General features: G+C 39.0%; 1 protein-coding gene across 2 annotated transcripts in view; it reads left to right on the plus strand.

The window, feature by feature from the left end:
- Positions 1 to 2895: 2895 nt before the first annotated feature.
- Positions 2896 to 25437, plus strand: part of ZC2HC1A (zinc finger C2HC-type containing 1A) — a 35312-nt gene continuing 12770 nt past the window's right edge. For both annotated transcript variants that reach the window (XM_057426259.1, XM_057426260.1), the window contains exons 1-7: positions 2896 to 2998; positions 14535 to 14608; positions 15351 to 15467; positions 15675 to 15810; positions 19144 to 19292; positions 20323 to 20422; positions 21274 to 21382. In XM_057426259.1, coding sequence (XP_057282242.1) covers positions 2983 to 2998; positions 14535 to 14608; positions 15351 to 15467; positions 15675 to 15810; positions 19144 to 19292; positions 20323 to 20422; positions 21274 to 21382 — 701 coding nt within the window. In that variant the 5' untranslated portion in view covers positions 2896 to 2982. The remainder of the gene's footprint in view (positions 2999 to 14534; positions 14609 to 15350; positions 15468 to 15674; positions 15811 to 19143; positions 19293 to 20322; positions 20423 to 21273; positions 21383 to 25437) is intronic.

Below are 25437 nucleotides of genomic sequence, written 5' to 3' on the forward strand. Positions count from 1 at the left end.
TTGCAGAATAGACTTGCATTTGTTGTAATAGGTCTACACCAGAATAACACAAGCTTGGGTTTTTTTCAGTATGGAGGTAAATTTACGAAGGCATTCACGTAGCACAACATAATAGATAATAGATAACAGAGGACTGGTCCCTTGTTCCTTGGACACAACCATTGAAAGACAGCTACTTTCAGTAGTCTTTCGGGAGTCTTCTGAGGTATGCTGTCCCTGTGCATAGTTACACAGAGAATATTCATACACCAGCCACAAGAACCAGGAGAGCCTTTTATCTGTGCAGCAGAACAGCCACTTGGCCATTCATTTTATAAGCCAGCTCTTATTTTTTTCACTTCTTAGACGAGTAAGGGGATGGCAGAGTCAAACAATGGCACCTTTGCAGAGCAAAAGCATTATCATCTGTTTTCAGTATGTGATTCAACCTGAAGAAATCTAGAGTAAGATTTGATTACTCTGGTGCAGGTGTTGGCTGTTTAATTCTCTCTCACCCTGAATCATTTGGTCAGGAGGATGGCACCCTCAGTCCTGCAGACTACATTAACTAAAGACAAATCTCCATTGATTCTACTGGGGAAATTGACAGGTAGCTCAGGTGTAAGCACCACATTGTAGACACTTAAAGACAGGTGAACTGAAGTTATCTCCTGCCTGAGTTTTTAACAAAAATAACCACAAATTTCAAAGAGAAACAATGAATCAAACCAAACAAAATGTTCCTCTAATACTAAATCTTTCACTAAATTGAGAACATAAGATAAAAATTATGTTTATTTTTTCATTTGGAAGGATTTCCTGCTGAGAGATGACGTTATCCTGAGCCTCTGTTTTTCAGTTTGCTGTCCAAGTACAGAAATACCACTCAAGTAAGTGCACTCTGACACACTACTTAATGGTTAGTTTAACAGCAAATGCTTTCTAGCTACAGGCTCATTTAAGTTTTATGTCAAAGATTTAATGGATAATTTGCAAATTTTAGGAATCTGCAACATGGTAGCAAACTAGTTCCTTCTGGCATGGCCTGTAATTTTATAAGCATAAACTCTACAGATCAAAGGCAATTTTGAAATGCATTTTTAGCATGGTTCTAAACTACCAAGAGAAACTGCAGCTAGAATTACCATGTATTTTCAAGTTTTTGGTCTCAAAAGATGATTTTAATCATACATTAATCATGGTTTACATGGTGGCTGTTTGGCATGCAGCATCTGGATTTATTTGTTCCATGCTAAGGACCTGCAGAAAAAACAGCATGATCATAATCTTCAATTTAATTTAGGTTTTATGCATTTATTTTCCTTTCTTTGAGTTGTATTCCCAGATGTACCGTGATTGAGACAGTAACTGTGATTGTATGGACAAGCAAATCTATATCAACTGACTTGTCTAGAGTGAGAAGAGAAATAATTTGCATGTGCCTGTAAAGACAGTAGTAATTTCTGTAAGAAATTAATTGTATTTTATACAGAAAAACTTTATTAGTTGCTCATGGCATATGGCCACAAAAAGGCAAATGAAAGATCTTAAGAATTAATTCTAAAATAATACCTTGAAGAAAAAGAAAACCAACCTTTAAATGATTCTGTTGCTAAAAATGTGGGGAGCTCTTGTAAAAGGAACAGAAGAATTTCAGTATGTATCAAGTATTATTCATATTCATTAGTCAACAGCAACTTAATAGTACTATTTTCCAAAAACATGCTTTATGCAAATATTATCCTGCAGTAGGAGATGCCCTCAGATACTAATTTTATAGTAGCACCTCTTTCCATTAAAAAAATAGAAGGGGGAGGAATCCGCTGACTCCCAAGCATTTTCAGGCCATGAACCTGGAAGCCATTTTTTGTGCTTTCCCTGTGGCTGCTCATCACTTTCCCGCAAGCACCTCTATGGCCACACATTGCGTTGCACCACAGCACGCTTGTGTGGGCTCACAGGTGCCAAGAGCAGCAGGATCCTGCTACCATTGTGGTTGCTGCCCGCACCCACTCAGGGACTGGTGTCTCTGGAGCTTTTCAACAGCACAGCTATTCCACCTCACTTGCTTGCCCTCAACACAAGAGGGATGTGGACCTGCTTGAGCGAATCCAGAGAAGGGCTACAAAGAGCCATGGGGCTGGAGCACCTCTCCTGTGAAAACAGGCTGAGAGTTAGTTTGTTCAGCCTGAAGAAGGGAAAGCTTTGGGGACACCTTAAAGCAGCTTTCAATAGCTAAGGCCTACAAGAAATCTGTAGAGGGACTTTTTATAAAGGCATATAGTGACAGGACAAGGGGGAATTGCTTTAAACAGACAGAGGGGAGATTTAGATTAGGTATTAGGAAGAAGTTCTTCACTGTGAGGATGGTGAGACAGTAGGGCATGTTGAACCCAAGAACTGACCAGAGAAGCTGTGGCTGCCCTATCCCTGGCAGTGTTCAAGGCGAGGTTGGACGGGCCTCGAGCAACCTGGTCTAGTGGAAGGTGTCCTGCCCGTGGCAGAGGGGCTGGAACAAGATGAGCTTTAAAGCCCCTTCTAACACCAACCATTTTGTGATTCACTTTGGTCATCATGTGCAAGGGCTGGTGCTGGAGGAAACAGATCCTGGCCATAGCGTATCCTCAACACCCGGCCTACAGGCCATGTCAGACTGTACCAGAATTAGGCTAGCGCCAGGTTTTGCACAAAGGCGCTCGGACCAGGGTCCCTGCTCCTTTCGATCGACCGACCGACCGACCGACCTAGCACGGTGGGGCGGGCTGCCGGGGCAGCGGATTTCCGGGCGGGCGGTGTGCTGCAGGGGAAGCAGCAGACCGGGCAGGGGGAAGACTCGAAGAGGAGTGGGGCGGTGACAGGCGGTGCTCCTGGCGGGGGAGGAGAGGCCAGCCCGATCGCTCGCCCCTCCCGCCCGGCCAATGGGAGCGGCGGTTGTTAGCGGGCGGGGAGCCGGCGGCGTTGCTACAGCAGCGGCGGGACTAAGGCTGTTGGTCAGGGTGCAGCATGGAGGGGCTGGAAGGTGAGAGGCAGTGGTGAGGCGTTTCTTCACCGGGTACAGTCGGCGGGCGCCTGGGCCGAGCTTCTGTGCTGTGGCGGGGCGTGCTTAGGCGGTGGCGGCGGTGGGACCTAGGGCCCGGGCGCTGCCTTCCCCGTTCTCGGACCCCTCTGTGGCGGCCGGGGGGCCTTGCGTCGCTCCGCTGCCGGCGGTACGAGGGGCGACGGGGCTGAAGTTGGGAGTACTGCAGGAGCGGGGCCGCGTGCCTGTGAGGCGGCGAACAAAGGCGGGTGGTGGCGGTTCCCTATGCGGAGCGCGGCGGGCCGGGCGGCAGGCGCGGCTGTCAGGGCCGGCCTCGCTGCTCTTTGTCTCGGACGCTCTTCGGTTCTCCCAGCCGAGCTGCGGGGCTGTGGCCCTGCGCCGCCGGCCCCTTCGTGCCGCGGCCAAGCTCAGAGCGCGATGAGCCTGCTCGGTGATCCGCCGCTGGCGGAGGGTACGTTGCGCGGAGTATGGCAGCGGGTCAGGCGGGTATTCTTACCGAACATCCTTTTTTTTGCAGCCAGATGGCTAACGTGGGTGTTAGGGTACGCTTATGATGCTAGGGAAATGTTCAGTGCAGTGAAGACTAGGTATGTATTTCCTGAGTTTATCCTTTGCAACTTTATCCCTGTGCCAGCTGCTTTAGTGAAGTCACCATCACTCCCCAGAGTAGCCATTATAGCATAGGTATCTATGATCAGATTGGAATTTATGAAGTTACAGCTTTCTGTCTGAGCATTTCGGTAGGCTTGTCATTACTGTGTTTTTGCAAGCTGCTTTAACCCTACTACTTAAGAAAAAACCACAGGCTTCTTCTGAGTAACTTTCCCAAAACAGTCATTAAGTCGATGCTGTGCTTCACTGGAGGTAACTGAGTGCTTAAATAGGGGTGAGCACAAGCTAGCCTTTGTTCTTTATCCCTTCCAGCACAGTTGGAGAAGTAAGCCTCCCTGAATTACTTTGTCTTCCTTCTTTGTCAGATTTTACAGTGTTCTTAGACATAGTGACTTTAAAGCTATACATTTGGACACGATTTGGCATTAAAATCCCAATAGGTTCTCTGATTTACTCATTATGCTTTGCTGACTATTAATGCATTTAAATTTGAAGGTGGTGTCCGGTGTTTATCTGATAGTGCTTTATCAGGCACTCTGATGACAGTCCTGTGACAAATCTATGTTGCCTGTCCAGAAGGAGAAAACTTGCTTTAATTTTGCATAAGCTGTGTCTTTGACTGCAGTTGGGACTGCGAATCATCTGCAGCCCATCCGTCAATTGATTTGACTGTGAGCTAACTTACCAAGGCCAGCTATGACAGCTGTTTTTGTATCAGCTCTAGCAGGTTCGTAACAGAGGGTGGGTGGAAACCTGAAACAATATGCCGGTTTTGCAGTAGAACTTGTCCAGCTTCTGATTTTGCTGGAAATAGTTTACATTTTGTGTGTGTTTTGGTAGGTACTAGGTGTGGTGGAAGGAAGAACTGCTAAAGCATGGGTGAAACCTCATGTTTACTCCGTGAACCTTTTCTTGAAAGTACTTTCAGAAGCTACAGTTTATCAAAACATTTTTTTTCAATGTTCCTTCTGAGCACTCAAGATTAATTTGAGAATAGCATGGGTAGTAAGCCATTTCTAGAACTTCAGATGGCATTGCATTGTGAACACTCATATCTTGCACTGTTATCCAGCATCCTTGAATGCTAAAGTTTTTGAAACTGAAGAACATAGTGGTTTTGTGGGTTGCTTTGTGCTGTGTTTTTCCTTCTCTGAACAAATCATCACAACATAAAATAGTTCCTTTTTTATGTCAAAACGTTTGAAGCAAGTGGCTTTGCTCTGATTTACAGTTTTTCAGTTTAAGCTGTCTCTTGATGCACATTAGGTTAGGCTCAAGATGAAGTTTCTGTAGAAAGGTGGCCATAAGACAGGAAAAATGTAAGCAAAACTAATAACAATAATAAATTACTTCATTGGGAATTATGCTTTTTTCCCAGGCATTGCTCCATTCAGAATAGTGTTACTGGTTGCCATTTTAGATTAAATTTGTGTTTAGAAGCACAGTTGCACAGTCATATCCACCTGACATGGAAGTATGGACTGCTCCTTCCCTGTATTAGTGCTCAGTAAAATCATTTCCCAGAGCTGATCTGTACAGCAGGTCCTGGCAGTTGTGTGTGCAAGCGATGTGCTTATGGTGGAGGGCGGGACTTTGTCTTTTGGCAGTCTGTTTTTATGACTGCGTAAGACCCCCTCAGGCACAGGATGCTTGGTCTGGACTTTCCTCCCTCGGAAGCCAATGCTTTGCTTTTCGGGAGCTCAGCACTAGAGATGCAAGATGTGTTTTACTTCTGTTTATTTGAGCATGCTATTAAATAATTTTATAATGATTCCTTCATACATGATGGAGAGTTCTAACTATATTCATGATTAGTTGGCTCATGGAGCTGCATTACTGACATTTAAAAAGCTAAATATTTTTGGTGTTGCTGTCACATTTTCTCACTACATGCAAGTTTAAATGTTCAGTGAAAAGGTGAAGTAGGTTTCTGTGAGACATTTTTTCTAAAATTTACTTCTGTTGCTTTATTATTTTATTTGTATATCAGTATCGTTATAGTACTAGATTCATACTGAAAGTGAAATACATAAAGTTTTGTAAAAGAAGTCGGTGCACACTTGTGTCATTACAAGTGACAAATTTGATGTAAAATCTTAAGTCACTAGTTCAGTATTTGTTACTTTGCAGCCTGTGTGCTGTTTGGCTGATTTTCAGTTTTCATTTAATTTACTAGCGAAATACTCAGAGCAATAGACCATCAATGTCTGAAAATGTAGTGATTTGTAAAGTGAGTTTAAAAATCCTTTCCTGAGTAGTCCACCGTGTGCTGACTCTCAGGTCTGTTTTTGTTGGGTTAGCATCTGCTGGTTGTGTTCAGTGGTAGATGGCAAGAAAAAGCTGTCATGTTTGCATGTCTGTTGCTCCCTTTTTTGCTTGAAGGAAATGGAGAAGGAGATCCAAGCAGAGAATTCCTGATTTCACATAAGCTGGAGCAGTCCGGTGATTGGCATTTGATTGGCTTCTCTCCAGTCTGTTGTTTTATCTGGGAAGATGCCGGCAACAGCTGCTTGATCCGACTAAATGATGGTTCCCACACTTGTTCCCAGCCCATCCCAGTGGGTCAAGACTCCTGCTGCCTAAAGCGTGAAGGGCAGAGGGGCAGCTGTGTCTGAGGGCAAAAGTCCAGCTCTCTGTGGTCAGTAATGGCAGCACTTATCCAGCCTCAGTGTTCTCCAGCCTGTGCTCTAGCAGCCAGAGAAGACTGGTTGTGGTTGGGAGGGGATGGGTGGCTACTTGCTCAGGAAATAGCCTGCAGTCTCAAACCCAGAACTTTCCCGTGCAGTTGCCAAATAGAGACTACTGTGATTAAGCATTTAGACTGTGAGCAGTCTCGGTGTGCCCTTGAGGTCTCGTAAGAATAAGGCTCGTGGTGTAGCATCTTCTGCTGAGATCTGTGCTGCAATAGCGGTTGTCCCTGGACCCTTCACTGGCACTGATAATGTCTAAGACACCCCACCCCAAACAGTGCAAGCGTTCTACTTTAGAGTTTTATATTAGTAATGCAGCTATTGAAAGCAAATGCTTATACTTGCTTTGACAGGATTTCTGAAGAAGCTAATGCCCAGTCCTATTTTTCCCTGATACTGTAGACATTTCTTTCTGTTTTGAAAAAAAAAGTAATATTAAGTCTTCCTTTCCCTTTTAGTATTCATCTTTCTCTTGCCTCACTGGATGCATGCAGCAGCTTCCTTGCTTTGGCAGCCATTTTCTTAAGCTCCATTTGAGAGAAGCTCCTGCCTTTTTGAAATACTTCAGCTTTTTCTTCTTTTTTTTTCTTTTAATTAATTTTGCTGTATTGTTCTTAAATCAAAAAATTGCAAACTACTAAGGATTGAAATGCAAAGCTAATATTAATGTATATCTTTTTAAGCAGTTGTTTTGCTTCCAGTAGCCGTTAAAACACTGATAAATGTGACTGCATTGAATTGATGTGTTTCACTAGGCATGTGTGCACCTCCCTTAAATGATTTGACATTTAATACACTGTATAATTGTGGTCAATGTATTTACTTCTTCTAAAGCAATAATGTTTTTATTTTTTGATTAATGGTTATGTTTTGGTGAAGCAACTGAAAGGAAATGTTTTACTTAAGGAAAATTCAGAAAGCTAAGTTTAGGCCATTATGATAGGGGAAGTGTGCTATCAGAATATGTTTTACCTTTAAAAGAACAAAGTAATATGTGTAGACAGTAGTTTGAGTGTTTTAGCTTAGTTTCTTCAGCATCTTAGAATGAGTAGATTTTACACCTTTTTCTACATTTTTCGTAGAATTCTTTTATTTTTAACTTAAATTGCAGAAACTAGATTCATCTAGTAATTGTATTCAGTTGGTTGAATATAGTAGGAAGATGAATGTATTTTACCTGCACACACACACATGATGTGGTTATTATAAAAAGCAGTTATTTAATTTCAGTAAAATCAAGTTCTGGGGCTATGTTAAACAGTTGACTGGAGGGAGCAAACTGGGAACTGATACAATATAAATGAAGATTATCAAAATTATCAGAATCATTTCTAAAACATTATTTTATTGTTAGCTGAGTAATATTCTGATAAGCAAGCAGGCTTAGGTTGGGATTGCTCTGTCCAATTACGTTTGTGTAGTAGAGTACAGAATTTGTTTGGGGGTCACTGGTGCAAAGCAGTTTTGGTTTAAGACTAATGTGAGAAAGCTCATCTTTGCTTGATTGCCTGCTTGTAGGTGGTGCTTGTAGCCTAATAGGGAAGAGTAGTGAGTTTATGATGCTAGAGCAGAATTGTATAACATAACCCTAGATTTTATAGGTCACAAGCTTTCTAGTGGTTTTAGTTAATCTTAAAGCTCATTTATAGAAGACCAGATAATGTATCTGGAAGTCAGATCGATCAGATGGTGCTGCTTATTTGTTGTGTTTCCATATGCATTACAGGGGAAACTCTCATTGATTTTTCTGGATAATCATCACAACTGAGTGCCTTTCTAAAATGTCTGCATATTAACCCTCACAATATGGGAAGAAATAGGAGGATTTGGAGGTCTGCATGCAGTTGGAGGGGTAGGATCTTACTGAGATCATGTGTAGGACAGCTCACAGGACTGCAGTGTTGAGGTGGATGAATGCAAGCTCTTCAGGAAGAACCAGCTGGGCCACAAGCAGGGAAGTTGCCCTTTATGTGCGAGAGCAGTGAGAATGCACTGAGCTCTGCTGTGGAGCCACCTGTGAGCTTATGGATCAGGGTTAGCAGGCAGACCAATGTGAGAAATGCTGTTCTGGGTGTCTTCTACAATCCACCTAATCAGGAAAAAGATGGTGCTTCCTTCAGATAATTCGAAAAGACCTCATATTCACAGGCCTTGGCCCTCATGAACCATTCAATACCAGCTGGAGGGGCAAATCAGCAAGGCACAAGCAATCTAGGAGGCTTCTGGCATGCACTGATGACAAATCCCTGACTCAGGTGATTGAGGAGCTGACAAGGGGATTCATTTATGGTGATGACATACCAACAAATGTTTGAGATGTGAAGGCCAGGGGCAGGCAGCCTTACCTGAAGTGACCAGGGGATGATTGAATTCAGGGTCCTGAGGCAAGGAAGCTGAGCAAATAGCAGGATCTCAACCCTGGACTTCAGGAGAGCAGGCTTTGACTTGTTTAGGGATCTGCTTGGAAGAATCCCATGAAACATGGCCCTGAACAGGAGTCCGGGAGAGCTGCGTATTTTTAGTGTGACATTGGTGTGTTTTCTGCATTAAAAGTTATGCCTCATATGAGGAATGGAGAAAAGACAATTGTAGAAAAGGGGAGTATGCCGTGATGCAAGTTGTCTTGGCTGCATGCAATTAATTTCTCAGTCACAAAAAAATCCTTTGCCAAATCCTCCTCCAGGTTGTCATTTTAGAGCAATGGGATGACTTGATATGTTATTTTCAAGGAAGTTACACCAGACTTGCCATCATCAGAGTTGTGTTCAATGGAATAACAGTAATATTGACAAATATAATGCACTTGCATTGTCAGGCTGAACAGCTAATGCAAAATGTGCAGAGGTACTATGAAAGTCTCACTCAGGCTTTTCAGCTTGAAGGAATGGAAGTTATGCTGCTTTTTATTATCTTTTGGAAGCAGAAGTGACATGTTTATACAAGATTAGACTGCATTGTCAATACAAAAGTAGAAGAGAATTCATGAGACTTTCCACTAAGATTAGGGGTAGGTAGATAAAAGTAGATTGGTTTCCTATTTGTTATACAGTTGTGAATAACCTAATTGTATAAATATTTCAAAGTATGTGAACAGTTGAATACTAAGAGACAGAGCTTACTTTGATTTTCTTCCTCTTCTTGCAAAATGCTGAATAGCATAGACAAGAAAGGATTTGCTTGGTGGAATAAGTCATGCATATTGTCAGTTATCAAGTAGACTTTACCAAAGCATGGCAAATACTGCCAGTTGCTAAGCAGTGTGGCATCTTTGTCTGAAGACTTCTGCTCCCTCTAGGTGTGGAGTTTATTTACACAACTGTTTAATTTGTAAACATGATAGCAAGAGCTAGCCTTATGCCTGTGACTGTCAGATGCAACTTGTATGTATTGATGGGTTCCACATATTGTACTGATAAAGATAAATCTGAGAACTGGCAACTTATGCTTTCTGCTGTAAATCAGTTGCTGTATGTGAACGTGAGAGGAGAGAGGAAAAAAAACGCAATAGTTCTGTAGAAATCTGGGTTTTGAGGAGATCTGAATTCATATGAGTATTGAAAGCAGTGGGCTACATCTGAGGGACTGACTGTACGGCTATGCTGTCAGACTTTGAGGTCCACCCAAACTTCACAGCTAAACTCCAACTTCAAAATCAGAAAGTATGGGTAACTAGACTGTGATCATATTCAAAAGGAATGTGTGTGATAACTTCTGTGTAGGTAGAAAAACATGATTTGGAAGGAGGTTGTACTCTAGAAGTGGCTGGAGGAGGAGCTCTGGCTGGGACAGTTTAGAAACACAGGCTATGAGATAACTATAGTGCTGCTAATCAAACTTCCAATCTAGTTGTTTAATTTGGATACCCATCATCTTACCAGGTTGTACTCTTGTGTTTTTATTTAGGACCTGGTCTCGAGCAGACAGTAGAATAGGGTGTAAAGCCATATATCATAGTTTTGGCATCACTTCAACTGAAATACTACTCCTTTCTTTGGTATTCATGTAACCATTCTGAACATAGTACTCTTTTCCCTAAGTGTGTTTAGATTAGATAACAGTAATAATTATGTCTCTCCCCTTCCAGGTTAACTATGTTCATTCAGGTTTAATAAAAGCATGCTAAGTGCTAGTGATTAGTGGTATTAAAGACAGTAAAAGGAGAAAGAGGCATAGCTGCTGGATCTTGAGTCTTCTGTGGTTTTATAACCAAAATGATAGTAATCCCTGCATTGTTGTGATAATTGAAGAAGGCTGAAGAAAATTACCATGACACTATTTTACTACCGGTTTCAATTATCAGATGCGTTTGCCAAGCAAATACTACTTCTGTTTCTTGATTTGATGTTCCTTCTTTTTATTTTATTTAAACCTCCTTCCCCCAACATAACAACCATTTCTACTAATTTCTGTTCCAGAAGTGGTGTGGCATTCGTGCATGATATCTAATGCATTAAAAAAAAAAACAAACAAACAAAATAAAGCAAAAAAGACAAACCCTGAACCAGAATCCACACAGAAAAAAATCCCCAAACCACAGTCCCACACCAAAACCGACTCTACTGCAACTTTGGCAATTTTATTTTTAAATTTATTTATTTTGGCAAATCTATTTTTAATTCAGATTTCATGTTGGTGGCTTTGCTAACCCTTCTGTTAGGGAAGGCTCATGGGCTCCTAGAGAGAAATATTAAGGTTTTATGTTTATTTTTTATTTAATTTTATTTTTTTACTTTAAAGGTGGGGAAAAATCAAAGTGGAATGATTTCAAAATTGAAAGGCTAGGTGTGCAAACCTATATGTCTGTAGGCTTCCCAGTTTCAACAGAACTGAAAGAGCTTATTTTTTCAAACAACTTCCTTTTGTGTTTTGGGTCAGTGGTTTGTGTTACGGGGAGGAGGTGTGGTAGTAGAAATAGCTCTTGGCAAATGTGATTGGGTAGCTGCCAGCAGCAAAGGAGGGTAGGAATGCTGTAAGAAAATCTACCTCGGTAACTGTAGCTGCAGTGAGTGCTAATTAGCATTTGTTATGTGATATATAAATACTGCTCAATCAGGTGAGCTTTTATCAAGTCTCTTTTTAATGGTGAATTTAAGCACAAGCTTGAATTCCAGAGATTAGTGAACAGAAGAAAATGGTGGAAAATGTAGCTTTTTTTTTTTTTTTTTTTTTTTTTTTTAAGAAGACAGGTATTTGAAAGAATCTTTCCCTTGGTCAAATTCTTAATCTTATACTATACACTTGTTTGAGATCACTAATTCTGATTTATTTCATCTAACAGATTTCATCTAATTTTTTTAGATACATTGATACATTATATGTAGTTATGAACTGATGATGAATGTCATTCAAGGAATTGAAAATGTAGAAACAGACCTAATGGTTACATATTGATACTGGAAATCTCACTCTGTTTTAATGTTTGCATTTGGAATAAAATGTTTTCAGTGGGAACCATGACTTCCTGAATCTACATTTGTTTGCCATAAAACATTTTTTTAAATTATTAATTTTCTTTAGGACTGATCTTGCACTTCATTGACAAGTATGTATGTTTAGATGGAAAATTATTTTCCACTGATTAACTGGAAAAAAGCCCTGATGAACGATCATTGAATGTTGCTATGTTCATAACTTCATTAGTTTAAGCCACTAGTTTGCCTAAAATACATGTGTCCTGGGTTCAGCAGTAGCAGTCATTTTTCTCCTTCTTAGTAGCTGGTGCAGTGCTGTGACTTTCAGCCTGGGAACAGCGCTGGTAACATTGATGTTTTCAGTTGTTGCTAAGTTATGTTTACTCTGACCAAGGACTTTCTGAGTCTCATGCTCTGCCAGGGAGGAGGGGAAGCTGGGAGGAAGCAGAGACAGGACACCTGACCCAAACTAGCCAGAGAGGTATTCCATACCACAGCACATCATGCCCAGTATATAAACTGGGGGCAGTTACCTGGAAGGGCGATATCGTTGCTTGGGTCGGGCTAGGTATCAGTTAGCAGGTGTCTTGTCTCTGCTTTCTCTTGGCTTTTTGTGCCCCTCCTCACTGGCAGAGCATGAGACTGGGAAGTCCTTGAGCAGAGTAAGCATTACTTAGCAACACCTAAAACATTGGTGTGGTATCAGCATTTTTTGGTGGGCTAAAGCTGAAATGCAGCTCTGCAACAGCTACTAGGAAGGAGAAAAATAACCGTTACAGCTGAACCCAGGACAATATGTGATATAAAAATATCCCAGTTATCCCTCTGGTGCAGTATTAAATACAATAGATACCAGTTACTGGGAGAACATGTAGAAATTTTTAGTCTCTGCCACGACTCCATTGCATAATGCATACTATATGAATATACTTGCTTGCATAGGCTTGGCTATTTTGATTTGTTGGTCTTTTATCTGGTTCTGTGAATCTGTTGCATGTAAGTATACCGTTTGGTTTTTTTTACCATTGCTTGAATAGCAACATCAGAAATGCTTTTGTAAACTGTCAGTGATACTCTGCATAAAATAGAGTAGAAATAGGATTAAATATTTTTTACTTTTCAAGAGAAAATGAAATAGTTTAACTTAAAGAAAAAATAAGTGATGGGATGTGACTGATACTGTAACAGGTGATTCTCTTCGAAAGACACAGAAATACTCACTAAATACCATTATTGTTGGTATGTATTTCGGCTGTTATTGTGACTTACAGTGAATTTGCCATTTACATATTGACATACAGGCATCCTTTTAAAGGTGCAGTGTTTTGTATTGTAAATTAGCAGAATTTATGGTGACACGTTACTGGGCATGTAACTTGTGTATCATCTCTTTCTGAGAAACGGTCTCTAGATAAAAACTTAAGCTCAGGTTAGATGCAGCAGTGAAGCAGCTATTTATTAATATTTTTGCAGAAAAGGGTGTCCTAGCAAATAGGCACACACAGCAAAAGGAGAACTATGATTTATATTTCCTCTCCTGGCCGCAGGTTCCCTCCCTTGTTTCCCCATTGGTTGGGCACTCCAAGTTTTACAGCTTATCCGACGTATATAATCTGCATGTTAAGTGTCTCGCCTCTGTTTACATCTCCCCTTACTCAATTTTTGTATGCCCCTTCCTCTTATTTATCTCCTTTTACAGTTTGATTTCATAACTTTCTGGCAGACATGTGGTACCCCAACTTACTGTTTAACCTGCCTGCACCTGCTTACTTTCCTAGGTTATACAAAGACAGTATTCTTTTTAACCATAGAGTGTATCTTTCATCCAGAGATGATATTGTCTTTAACCACAGAGTGTGTCTTTCTAAGTTATGGTATCTCAAATCCTTTCTTTCATTCCCTTAGTAACTTAGCCCCAGCCCCAGTATTGGAATATCTCAATATTGCAAAGCCTTAATATTGATCTTGAAGCTTCTGGGCTGCATCAAAAGGAGCGTGACCAGCAGGTCGAAGAAGGTGATCCTGCCCCTCTACTCTGCTGTCATGAGACCTCATTTGGAGTATTGTGTGCAGTTCTGGTGTCCTCAACATAAAAAGGACATAGAACTGTTGGAACAAGTCCAGAGAAGGGCCACGAGGATGACCAGGGGACTGGAGCACTTCCTGTATGAAGATAGGCTGAGGAAGTTGGGGCTGTTCAGCCTGGAGAAGAGAAGGCTGCGTGGAGACCTCATAGCAGCCTTCCAGTATCTGAAGGGGGCCTATAGGGATGCTGGGGAGGGACTCTTCATTAGAGACTGTAGTGACAGGACAAGGGGCAACAGGTTAAAACTTAAAAGGGGAAGTTTAGGTTGGGTATAAGGAAGAAAGTTTAATGTAAGGGTGGTGAGGCACTTGAATGGGTTGCCCAGAGAAGCTGTGAATGCTCCATCCCTGGCGGTGTTCAAGGCCAGATTGGACAGAGCCTTGGGTGAGATGATTTAGTGTGAGTTGTCCCTGCCCATGGCAGGGGGATTGGGACTAGATGATCTTAAGGTCCTTTCCAACCCTAACTATTCTATGATTCTAATATCATAAAGACTTAATATTGCAAAGCCCCATCCTCAATTATGCGAAAACACCACAGTTTCTCTCATATTTTCCTTTTTTATCTCTGCATAGTTCAAAGAATGTATACTTTTACAGTAATAACTTACTTTTGTGAATTATATGAGGTTACCAGTCTGGAAAGAAATTTTTATCCTGAATGAAAATATAAGTATGTTTTTGTTTGTTTTTGTTTTTTGTGTTTTTTTTTTTGTTAAGATGAGGTTACAGTGCAAACTGGAGATCTGCTGCCATGTAGGATTTGTGGAAGGACTTTCTTTCCAGCAGCCCTGGTAAGTAGTGTAAGTGAGCACTGTTGGCTTTTAGATCTGATAAGTTGATACAAGAGTTAAGCAATGGTCACTGTAGCTAAATAAAGTAGAAACCAAGTGATGCTTGGGTTTTGGTGTTTTTTTTTTTTGGTGGGGTTTTTTGTTTTGTGGTTTTTTTTTCCCCAAATAATTATAAATTCCACTTGTTTCAATTTTGAAGCTCCTTAGAAGGAATTTAATTTTATTTAAGCTTCCCATGACTTTCTGAAAATACATGTTTCTGAAAGCATCCTCTCTAGGGTCACAGAATTACTGCTTGCCTCTGCAGATGTAAGTCCTAGCATTATGCAGCCTCAGCTAGTAAATGGAGCGTTTTGTTAGCCATCTTCAACATACTGTGGTTTTCAGGCTTAATAGAAGTTGGGCTGTCCTTAAATATATGCATATGGATATCAGACAGCACTCAGTGCAAATGCTGCTTACCTATTATTGTTCTTTTTTTATTTTCAGGGGGCAAATACAGATGCTCCCTATTTTTCATTGCTCAGATTTTTGTTCCATGTGTGTGCAGTCGTGGATTCTTGTACTTCCGCTTTAAAAGTAATGGCTGGCATAGACGTTTGAGTGAAAGCAGCCTGATCTGATTTACGAAGAGCTGGGCCTTGTTTGCTGATTGGCATATTGAGAAAGAGGGAAAGAATATGTTAATAACTTATGTTGAAAGCTAAGTTCTGTATCCTCCTTGGTTTTCTTCTGTTTATAGAAAAAGCATGGACCCATTTGCCAAAAAACTTCTGCAAAGAAAAGGAAGACATTTGATTCCAGCCGACAGAGAGCAGAAGGAACTGACATTCCCACAGTAAAACCTCTGAAGCCACGGGTACGTTATTTACTCTGCATATGAACATTTTAAGAAAACTATGTATGCGTTATGATAAAACTTATTTCTGCTGGTGATTTGTGATAATTAGATAAATTAGGATCTAGAAGCAATAGAACTATAATGTTGTGTACTAAAATAAGGCACGTACTCAGCTTGAAGTAAGAGCTTCAAACATATAAAGCTCTTTCTTTTTTGGCTTCTTAGCCAGAACCACCCAAAAAACCTTCCAACTGGAGACGAAAGCATGAGGAATTTATAGCTACTATACGAGCAGCCAAAGGACTTAATCTTAAAGATGGTGGAAAACTGCCTCCACCACCTCCGCCATCATATGACCCTGGTATGTAAAACAATCCCGTTCTTTAGAGATTTGTGTTTTTTTTTTCCCGCTTAATTTATAAAAATTTGAACTGGAAAGGAATATGTTGGAATACAATAATCACAAGTTCTTGAAGATAACTTTCATTATCCCCATGCAGATGCTGGTTTGTGACTGTGGGTCTGGTTAGCTACCATCCTGTGAGCTTTCAAAGCCTATGACTGTTTTAACGAATCAAGAGATAGTTAAGGGCAACTTACAGCTTGCTACTGTCTTATAAATCATATGCTGGACAAACAGTTTCAGCACCTTGTTTCTGTCCACAACAGTGAAACTGCTCAGAAAGAACAGACTGCCTTTTTAATTAGATACTGGACACCAACAACCTACTTACATTGTAGGAATGCACATTGACTGTGTTCTTCAAGTATAGTGTCTCCCATTTCTTGCTGAACTCACATTTAGTTTCATGTGTACGGTACATGCTCTAGTGTGCATTTGATCCTTCCTCATAAGGTGGGGGTACTTGCATTTTGGACATGAGATGTGTGAGATTTGCATTAATAACGGTGCCTTCAGAACTGAGGCTGGATAAAGTGTCAATACAGTCTGATGTGAGTGAATAAGACATATACTTTTCAGTTAACTTTTGAAATGTTATAATAGGTTGAAGAATATATTTCTTGCTCTTGTCCTAAGAGCTAAACTACGTGATCAGTTCAATGGCTATTTTCAGAAGGATTGGGAAAACCAGAAAAAAGCATGTGTTTTGCTTCTGCCTGTGGTCAAGTGAGGATGGGAGTGTTCCCTACCTTGTTTCTCCACAGGAAACTCATTACCCCAGTATTAGGATTGTAATTGTGAATTCATAGTAAGAAGTGAAATCATAATATTCAGCAGTCATACATGCTATCTTGAAATGCCATATGCATTTTAAAGTAAAGTAAAACCAATAGCTGATGTTGTAGATAAGGAATATAAGGCTTAATCATGGAAAGGATCATTAATAATCTAGGCAGAAACAGCCAGAACTAAATCTAGCTTGGAAAACCTACTAAAATGGTGCTTCCTTGGTTCCAGACATCACAATGAGTTTTAAGAGAGGGAAGTTAACTCTGTTCAGGCCGTTTGAAAGCAGATAGGAGGTAGAGGGAAGAGAAAGATATTGTGCTGCTTCTTCTTCCTTCTGGTGTTTTACTTTTTCCAAGCTGAGTTTACAAGTTTTAGTCTCCTGACTTCATCCAGCTGCAGTGGGTAAAACTCAGGAGGAAGAATGAAGATAAGATGAATTAATCAGTGGGTTCTCTTCTTACAAATCAAACCAAACAAAATATAGGGCAAGGACAGCTACTGTTGCTCCTTTTCCACTTTACATGTAGGAGTGAAGGAGAATTATGCACGGTATCATGGAGTATATCCATCCTTTCCTACTTAGCTGACTTTGGCATGCATATTTCTAACTGGTCATTTTTTTAATTTTTTTTTTCTCTCCTGAAAGGAAAAAGTTCTGTATTGATATTTCATACTTAATTGCGTGCTTTCAGTTTGCAAATAAGCAATATTGCTGGTTCTTTGATCTCCAACCTTTTCTTTAGAAATGGAATAGCCTCATGATACTAAGAAGGAACTTATGTCACCCCATTTGCATTGAACTTGACTGCATATGTATATTGTGCTTTATTTTGATTAGTTTGTATTTTATAAAGCTTACATTGAATCCTAACAGTTCTTCTGTACAAACAGTACTTCCAGATAGCCAGGTGGCTGACTGGTGCTAAGCAGTTTACAAAATAAGGAAGATACAATCTCTGATTCTTGAAAAAGTCCATATTAATCCTCCACAGTCTGATCCATTTACTTAAGTGGGCTTTGAAATTCTTCTGTGGGAATTGAGCCGTAAGACAGCTGGAAATGTCTTTACTTATTATCTAGGGGCTTCCATAGCTGCTTTATTCATCTGTTCTGTTTTTTTGATTTTTTTTTTTTTTTTTTTTTTTTTTAAAACTTTGGCCCTATCTATCTCTAAAGGTTTAGTTTTATGTTTGAGTGTTCTGATGGTAGTGGAGTTTTACGTAAAATAAATAAAAAAATCCTTCTTGTTACCACATGAGATTCCCATCCTGTCACTTCTCTGATGGATTCCTGTGTTCTTCCTGTGTACTTTGCTCACGCTTCCTGGGTCACAGTTCGTGGTTTGGTGTCCACTATGTAATTTTAGTTACTTGAAGTAGTAAATAACTAATTTAAAAGGATAAGTAATTAAGCCAGATCTGCTGCATTTGTAGTATAATGTAATACAAATTTTATTTTGGATTGTATAATATCTAAATGTAATATTGGAGGCAGTGACTGAATCCTCATTTTCTTTGATATGTTTCTAAAATCACCTAGGAACATGCTGATTTAATCTGCTTTATCAGTGTCCAGTGCTTCTGAAGTTGTTTACATGGTTTATGATTTTGAATACTGTAAACTAGGGAATTCAGCATCCATATCTCTAGACACTAAAATGTCTGTCTGAAACTGCAGCCCGAACACTTTACTTTGCAAGGGCAGTGTATCTAAAGGGGTATACGTTGAGCATACAGATGAGGGATCTTTGAGTGCTTTAAACACTTTCATGGCCTTTCTGTTTTTTTTTCCCCAATGTTAGTAGTAATAGTTCCTAATGTGGCTAAATTAATTGTGAAAAATAATAAATACAGCCACCAACTGCCCTGTTTTGCGTGTCGCTGTAGTTGTCTCCTAATTTTGGAAGGATTTCCTATGATTTTTTTTTTTGTTGCTAGATTTCTGATTTTTTTTTTTCTTTAATAATAATTTGTAATATTGCAGTTAGTATTTCTTAGTCCTTTCAAAATTGCTAGAGGAAACAGGTTTTGTTGTCTTTTGCTGTTTGTATGGGAAAAGTTTTAATGTATTTTCATATCTTGAGAAAAATGAACTGTGTTTGTGATGTGGGGGGTGTTTTGGTGGTGCTTTTTTTTGGTTTCTAGTTTTGGTTTTGCTTGTTTTTTTTTATTTAGTCTCTACTCTTCTCCATTTCCTTCCAGCTGATAACCTTGCCACATCCATATATCTCTTTGGCCACTTTCTCTGCTGAATTGCATTTCTAAAAGCGTTTCTGATTTTGCTTAGGTTATTTCTGATCTTCAGCCACTCTTCTTGTTCTTATCCATCAAATAAAAAACATCTTTTGTGTTATATATGGGCAATGTTCTTTTCCCTTGCAACGCATATTTTTCATTTTCAGGTTCAAGAGGCTATAGTTTTCTCTGGGGGTGGGGCTGGTCTTTAAAAGACTTTAAACCAGTTTCTTTTAAAAAACATTAAAGTTAGTTTTTTGTTTTTAAGATTACATTCAGTGTCCATATTGTCAGAGGAGATTTAATGAAAATGCAGCTGACAGACACATCAATTTCTGTAAGGAACAAGCAGCACGTATTACTAATAAGGGGAAATTGGCAGCTGATACCAAAGGGAAGCTTCCTGCTCGAACACAGGTGAACAATGACATTTTCCTTAACTTGTAGATTGTATTCGACATCAAATCAAGTTTGTTAAATGGTGTATTGCTCTTAAATGTAATTAACCTTTTTATTCTGTAATGCTATTACTTGTGCTAGACTGAAATTGGACACTAAGCATGGAAGAGGTTCTTTCTTATGAGAGTTGTAGAGATCCATAAATCAGATGGCAGCAGCTGCAAAACCAAAACCAGTCATAAATGTAATTCAGAGACTTGTGAAAACAACAGGTAAGGGTAGCAGCAGGAGGTAGGGACACAATATTTGTTAAAAAAGAAAAAAAAGCTGAATTTCTGTTGTCCAAGTTTTGTGAACCCAGTTCAGGAGTCTTCATAAAGTGGACAAAGGTACATGTCCTACTGCAGGACAACTGGCAGCAATATTTTGGCTAATAAGAAACTTAGGAATTCAGGCATATTAAGGTAAGAGCTGCAGTAGCTAACTCACAATGGAAACAAATTAAGGGTTAAAGTGTATGTGTATTTTCATTTGGTGGCAGTACACTTTTTTATGGAAGCTGTGAAGAGTTTAAATAGACACTAGCAGTTACTCAGAGATTCTTGCACTGTATTCTGAATCAGTGCTGGGACTGGTCCAGAGAACACAGGTGAAAGTAAAATTTGACAGACAAAAATAATTGTGCCCTTGATTTTTTTGGGGGGGGGGGTTGTGTGTTGTGGGACGTTGTTTGTTTCTATTTTGTTGTGTTTTTGGGTTTTTTTTTAATTAATTAATCTCATGAGCAGCTATGGAAAAAGATGAGAAAAGCAGAAAATAGACATATATAAAAAATACATAACCACTGAGATAATCTTTCTTACTAGTATCATCTGTATGTATAATAAAGCAGACTAGTGGAAACCATTCGCATGATCCTCTACCAGAAACAGTATACTGAGTAGCTAATAGGTACCTGTTTTCCCACAATACCCGAGATAACTACCTATTGTGTTGTATAGATAGTTTGATTTAATTGCTTAAATTTCTAGGTTGTATTTTGTTACAGTACAAACCACCCGCAGTAAAGAAGATGCCTTCTGTAGGATCAACACCACCATCATCATCACGCTTACCACAGCCAAGTGGTGGTAGCAAAACTGTTCTAGGTATGAAATGAATGTTACAGATTTTCCAGTTTCTTTCCAAATATTCATTCTCAACCTATGCAGTAAAAGTAATACATTTTAATATCTGGAAGGATCTCTACAGCATTACCCAGCAATTTAAACTGATGAAGTAAAAATATTCATAGGAGTTCAGTGTTACACGAGCAGATAAGATAATGTCTGATTTTCATAACAGTATTTTAAATTTAACCAATGGTTTTGTGACCTGATATTTCTTGTTTTTACTTACATATATACTTATTGTTGAAATTGATATAGTGAAGTTGGAAGGAGCATTGATCGGCATCTGCCCAATGAGGCTCTTAAGCACATAGGATTATCTTCTGTTTTATCAGCTCAAATTGTTTTCTTTTCTGAATTGAACCTGCAGAATCATTCTGTGTCCTAATGCAAAATTTGAATACTGGTCTCTCACCTGATATTTTTCTGTTGATTAATTCTGTAACTAATCTGTATGCTGAATATGATTCTGATTATGAACATGAGCATAAAAGCCATGTATATTATAATTATGCTAACACTGGTCTTATTCCAATTTCAGATATCATTAGGTATCAGACATGTTCTGTCTGTACACACTTTGACATTCTAGACTTCTTTTCCTTCCTTTTTCTTTCTGAAGAAAGTAATTGAGGTGCAATATTTTTATTAGAATAGAATATTATAATTAAACAGAATATATGCAGAACAAATTTCTGGAAACATGCTTGCTTTTTTGTAGTATCTTGACACTTGTTCATATCTTGACATTTCTAAAACTCTTGTTTTGAATTTTGATATTAAAAAATTATAATGAGTTGTATCATCCTGTGCTTCCTTTCAACTGCAAGGTGCCTCTTCAGGTAAAGCACTATCCTCATCTGCATCCAGTGGGAGCAAAGTTCAGACATTGTCACCAGTTCATAAAAACTCATTTGGAATGGTGAACTCACAAGCAGGGTAAGTTTCCATTTAATGTTGTCATTTACACTTTATTTTATGTTTACGTTTTGCTAGTTCTGGAGGTCTTTGTGGTCTGTTTCACTTACTTTTTTGTTTTTGTTTTTGTTTCTTTTTGTTGCTGTGAGCTTCAGAAGTGTGATGTTATTAGTTTATCCTTAATTTATGAACACAATGCTTAAGGAACATAGAAGTAGGTGAAGATACATTTTCTGATGTTCAAATAACGGCAAAGGTGGTCAAGTGAGAAAAATAGAAAGTAGATTTAAAGGTTATAGAATATGCAGAAATAGTTGGAGCTGTATTTTTTTCTTTTTGTAAAAGCAAAAAGACTTTAAGGGGGAAACATAAGGCATAATTTCCTGCAGTTCATGGAAATTATAAAAGAGGTCTGTGCCACAGACCGCAAGTAAATTGTGACAGGATCTTCCCTCTTAGCACAGGAGGGTGGATACTTTCCCTCTTCCCTTTCCTGTTTTAAAATACTCAAGAGACAAGAAGTGAGTGAGAACAAATAAGGCAATGGATACCAGTGCTCTACAACAGCAACAAAAAGTGGCAGATGTATGTAATTAGAGTTCAGTGAAAGTGCTGGTGTGATCAGGGCTGTTACTGATACTTTGCTGGGGGTTAGTCAGTACACACTATCTCAAAGAATAAATGTCTGAAGAGATTGAAGAAAAGTAGTGCAATTTTGCAGAAATTTGAGGAGTACCGAGAGAAAACATACAAAACAGTGATTGCAGTTGTAACATTGGTGATTGAAGAAGGCTTATTCCTATAAAAATGAGTATCAGATTGGTAAAGGCTGTAGAAGGTGGAGAAAAACAATGACTTAAGTTTGTGAGGAAGAGGGACATTCTGAAAGAGCTCATGGGGATGGACAGCTTTATTAATCACACAAAACTAGTGATTTTTAGTTTATTGCCCTTAAGTCTTACAAGTTACACACACATATGAACTACAGCACCTCTTAATACCATGTCACATGAGGATGTAGTTCTGTCCCTCCTTGCTCTACCCACTCCTTCAGATATAGACTGGAGGTAGAGTCCGTGAGGTTATCAGTTATGATTATTATTATTATTCCCTCCAGTGTCATAGGAGCCTTTGGTCTATGGATCAGCTTTACTGCTGTTTGTAGGTATTTATGCTTCAACTGTCAGAAAATCCCACCCTCTGTTATGCACTGCCATATCTTTATATCTTATTTTTCCATTTTCAGAAGCTAACACCTACTGATGAGTGGCAAAAAGAGTAGTTCTGCAAACCACAGTAAAAAAGTCAGGGGAGATCATTTCAAGGCATGTTCCTGGCCCCAGTGGTGAATCCCAGCTGTTTGGAAAAGGCCTTTTCCTGCTGGAGAGTAAATTGCAGTCTGTGTTACTTACTGAGAGGTCACAGGTTTTGGTCTTAACTTCTTAACAAGGAAGTTCTGTTTAATTTTACTAGACAGTTGCTCATTGGACTTCGTATTCTGTAGTCTTCCATTTCTTCTACTGAAACTTTGAAGAATACCAACATGATCAAATCAAGTAGTTAATATCTGAAGACATGTTTGCGCAAATTCTCTCTGTTCACACGTTAACCACAAATAGATGGCTTCTAGTTGGCATAGTTCTCAGGTAATGGTCTCTGCCTGAGAGGCAGTTAATGTAGCTTGGTTTATAACCTCGCATATTTAAGAGTACAGATGAGTGTGTTTCTGCCTGAAGTCCTCGCTTTTCTGCTCTAAAAAACATGTGTTCTCATCTTTGCCAGCCAGTCCTTATGGTTCCTTGCTGGTTATGTATTAGTCTTCTTGCAGAGGGCTGTTTAAATGTGTTTTTCCTAGGTGAGACCTAACAATCTTTCTTTTTCTTATACCTTGTTTGTATTCATTTCTGAGGTTTGTCAGGAGCTACATTGAAGCAAAGAGGAGCAGTTACAACATGGAAGAGTTAGGTGACTTAGATTGGTTACTAGTGACAATTTTGGCCCTAATCATTTTAGCCCCAGGATGTGAGGGGGAAATAGGATTTCGTTGAAATACCTACAAAATTCTGTGAGAGCAGGGACTGAGACACTAACAGTCAATATCCTAAATTGGAGAGGGAGTTTGTTGTGACACAGATTTTCAACATTAAAACATCTTATAATATAGGCTATAGCTAATTGCAGCTAGAATTATTAAAAAAAAAATGAACACTTTTAAAAATCTATAAAAATAGCCTTCATTAGAATGGAACATGATGTATTTTTTTTGCTATGTTTGCAAGTTAACCAGTAAAATGAGAAGCCATAGCATGATATCTGCTCCTGCAGTTGTCCCTAAGGAAAATTTTATTTATTTTTTTTTACATTTTAATTAGTTGAAACCTAACTGTTGTCATTCCTGATCTGGCAGATAGAGCGGCTTAACAGTAGAATTAAGATTAATATTGGAGGGAGAGGGGAAGCAATTAAGTCAGACATTGGTTCTTTCTGTAGACTCATGATACCTGTTTGCTTTGCATAAGCAAAGGGGCAAGAAACGATTATCTACTGGCTAATGTTGGAACCAAAAGTGATTAAAATATACATGCGTGCAGTTTCCCTCTTGCTCTTTAGATGGCACTCTTGTACTGCTGCCTGAAACTGTTGGACGGGCACATGAAGCAGTTCCTGCTTTCATGTTAAAGGTGAAGACTAGAAGGAATTGGGTCTCTAAGGCATTTTGTTCAGTAAAGGAAAGATTCTTGACCTTAGTTTTATATGAAGTTCAACTTAAATATTACAGTATACATTTTTATTTTGTGTGAGAAGAAATGAAACCAAATTTATGAACTCCCTTGTTGTGAGTAATTTTTGCTATACTATTTCCTTTCTTAATTTGGATTTTCTTCTGCTCCCCAAGTAAAGGACTACTGAGAGAGCACACCACAGCATCATCAGTATAAGCTAGGTTGGTGTTAATGATGCTTACTCTGTATGCATATATCAGGATGTGTCATTTGAGCTCTGCAGTGAGAATTTTCTTCTTCTGCCTGGACAGAGTATCAGCACAGACAGTTATAAGTATTAATGGAAGTGTAGCAAAAGGGCATTATTTCTGAGTCCTAGAAAATCAAATAAGAGTGCAAGAGTAGCATGTGACTCTGTATTGTAGTGAGTAGTAAAACCTTCATTCACTTGCATGAAAGTAGGATTTACACTCTTTGATGCTGAAGAACTGGGAAAAAGGAAAATTAATTCTACCTAAATTGTGATTAGGCGTATATTTTAAGAGTGAATCATGTTAAGATCTTAAGATTGATACATATTTTGTAAGAATATGAAGCTTAGCTTTATCGTGCATTTCTTGAGGAGCAGGGCAGTTCTAGTAAACTGTCAGATGCAATCAGATTTTCAGAAACAAAAATTGGGTACATTCATCTTATCCTGAGGCTAGGCAAACGGGCAAACTCCACCCCCACGTGTAAACTGTTTTGCCTAGCAGAACCTGACACCACTGTTTGTGGTCAGTCAGGGATCTTGTGCATGTACAAATTAATTTTCTGTGCATGGCTCATTTATGAGCAATGGTGTTTTTTCAATTGGGACTTGGAAAATTATGTGATGTTTTTCAGTATAACAAATGAACCCTTAGAAATTACTTTGTCATTTTTGTTTTATTTTGGGGATGGAACATCCTGTTTAGTGTTAAGCTGATCTAAGTTAATCCTCCTGGGAATCGTGTCTATTAGTGATACATTTAGTACCGTCTTACAGCTGAAATGCAACGTGAATAGCACAGCTAACCAGTATCTGTAAATTTTAAATTCCATTTGTATATTTGCCTTACAGCATGTTTAGCCTTTAAAAATGTATTTTGTAAACATTTTATTCTTTTCATTAAAACTCTAACTTACACAGCTTCATTCAGTGAAATCTAGTAAATAGGAAGTTGTCTTCGTGTTCTTTGCATTTAGTAAGATTCTTCTGATTGTCCTTTTTTTTTCATTAGTACATGAAAGACCTGTCAGTTTGGGGGGTTTGGGTTTTGTTGAAGAGTGGAAGAATCCTGTAGCTCTTTATTTTTATCATAACTGTTTCTA

This window comes from Pezoporus wallicus, unplaced genomic scaffold, assembly GCF_028554395.1.
Source record: "Pezoporus wallicus isolate ANWC-B61680 ecotype Strahan unplaced genomic scaffold, APGP_CSIRO_Pwel_v1 contig_4131, whole genome shotgun sequence".
Taxonomy (NCBI): domain Eukaryota; kingdom Metazoa; phylum Chordata; class Aves; order Psittaciformes; family Psittacidae; genus Pezoporus; species Pezoporus wallicus.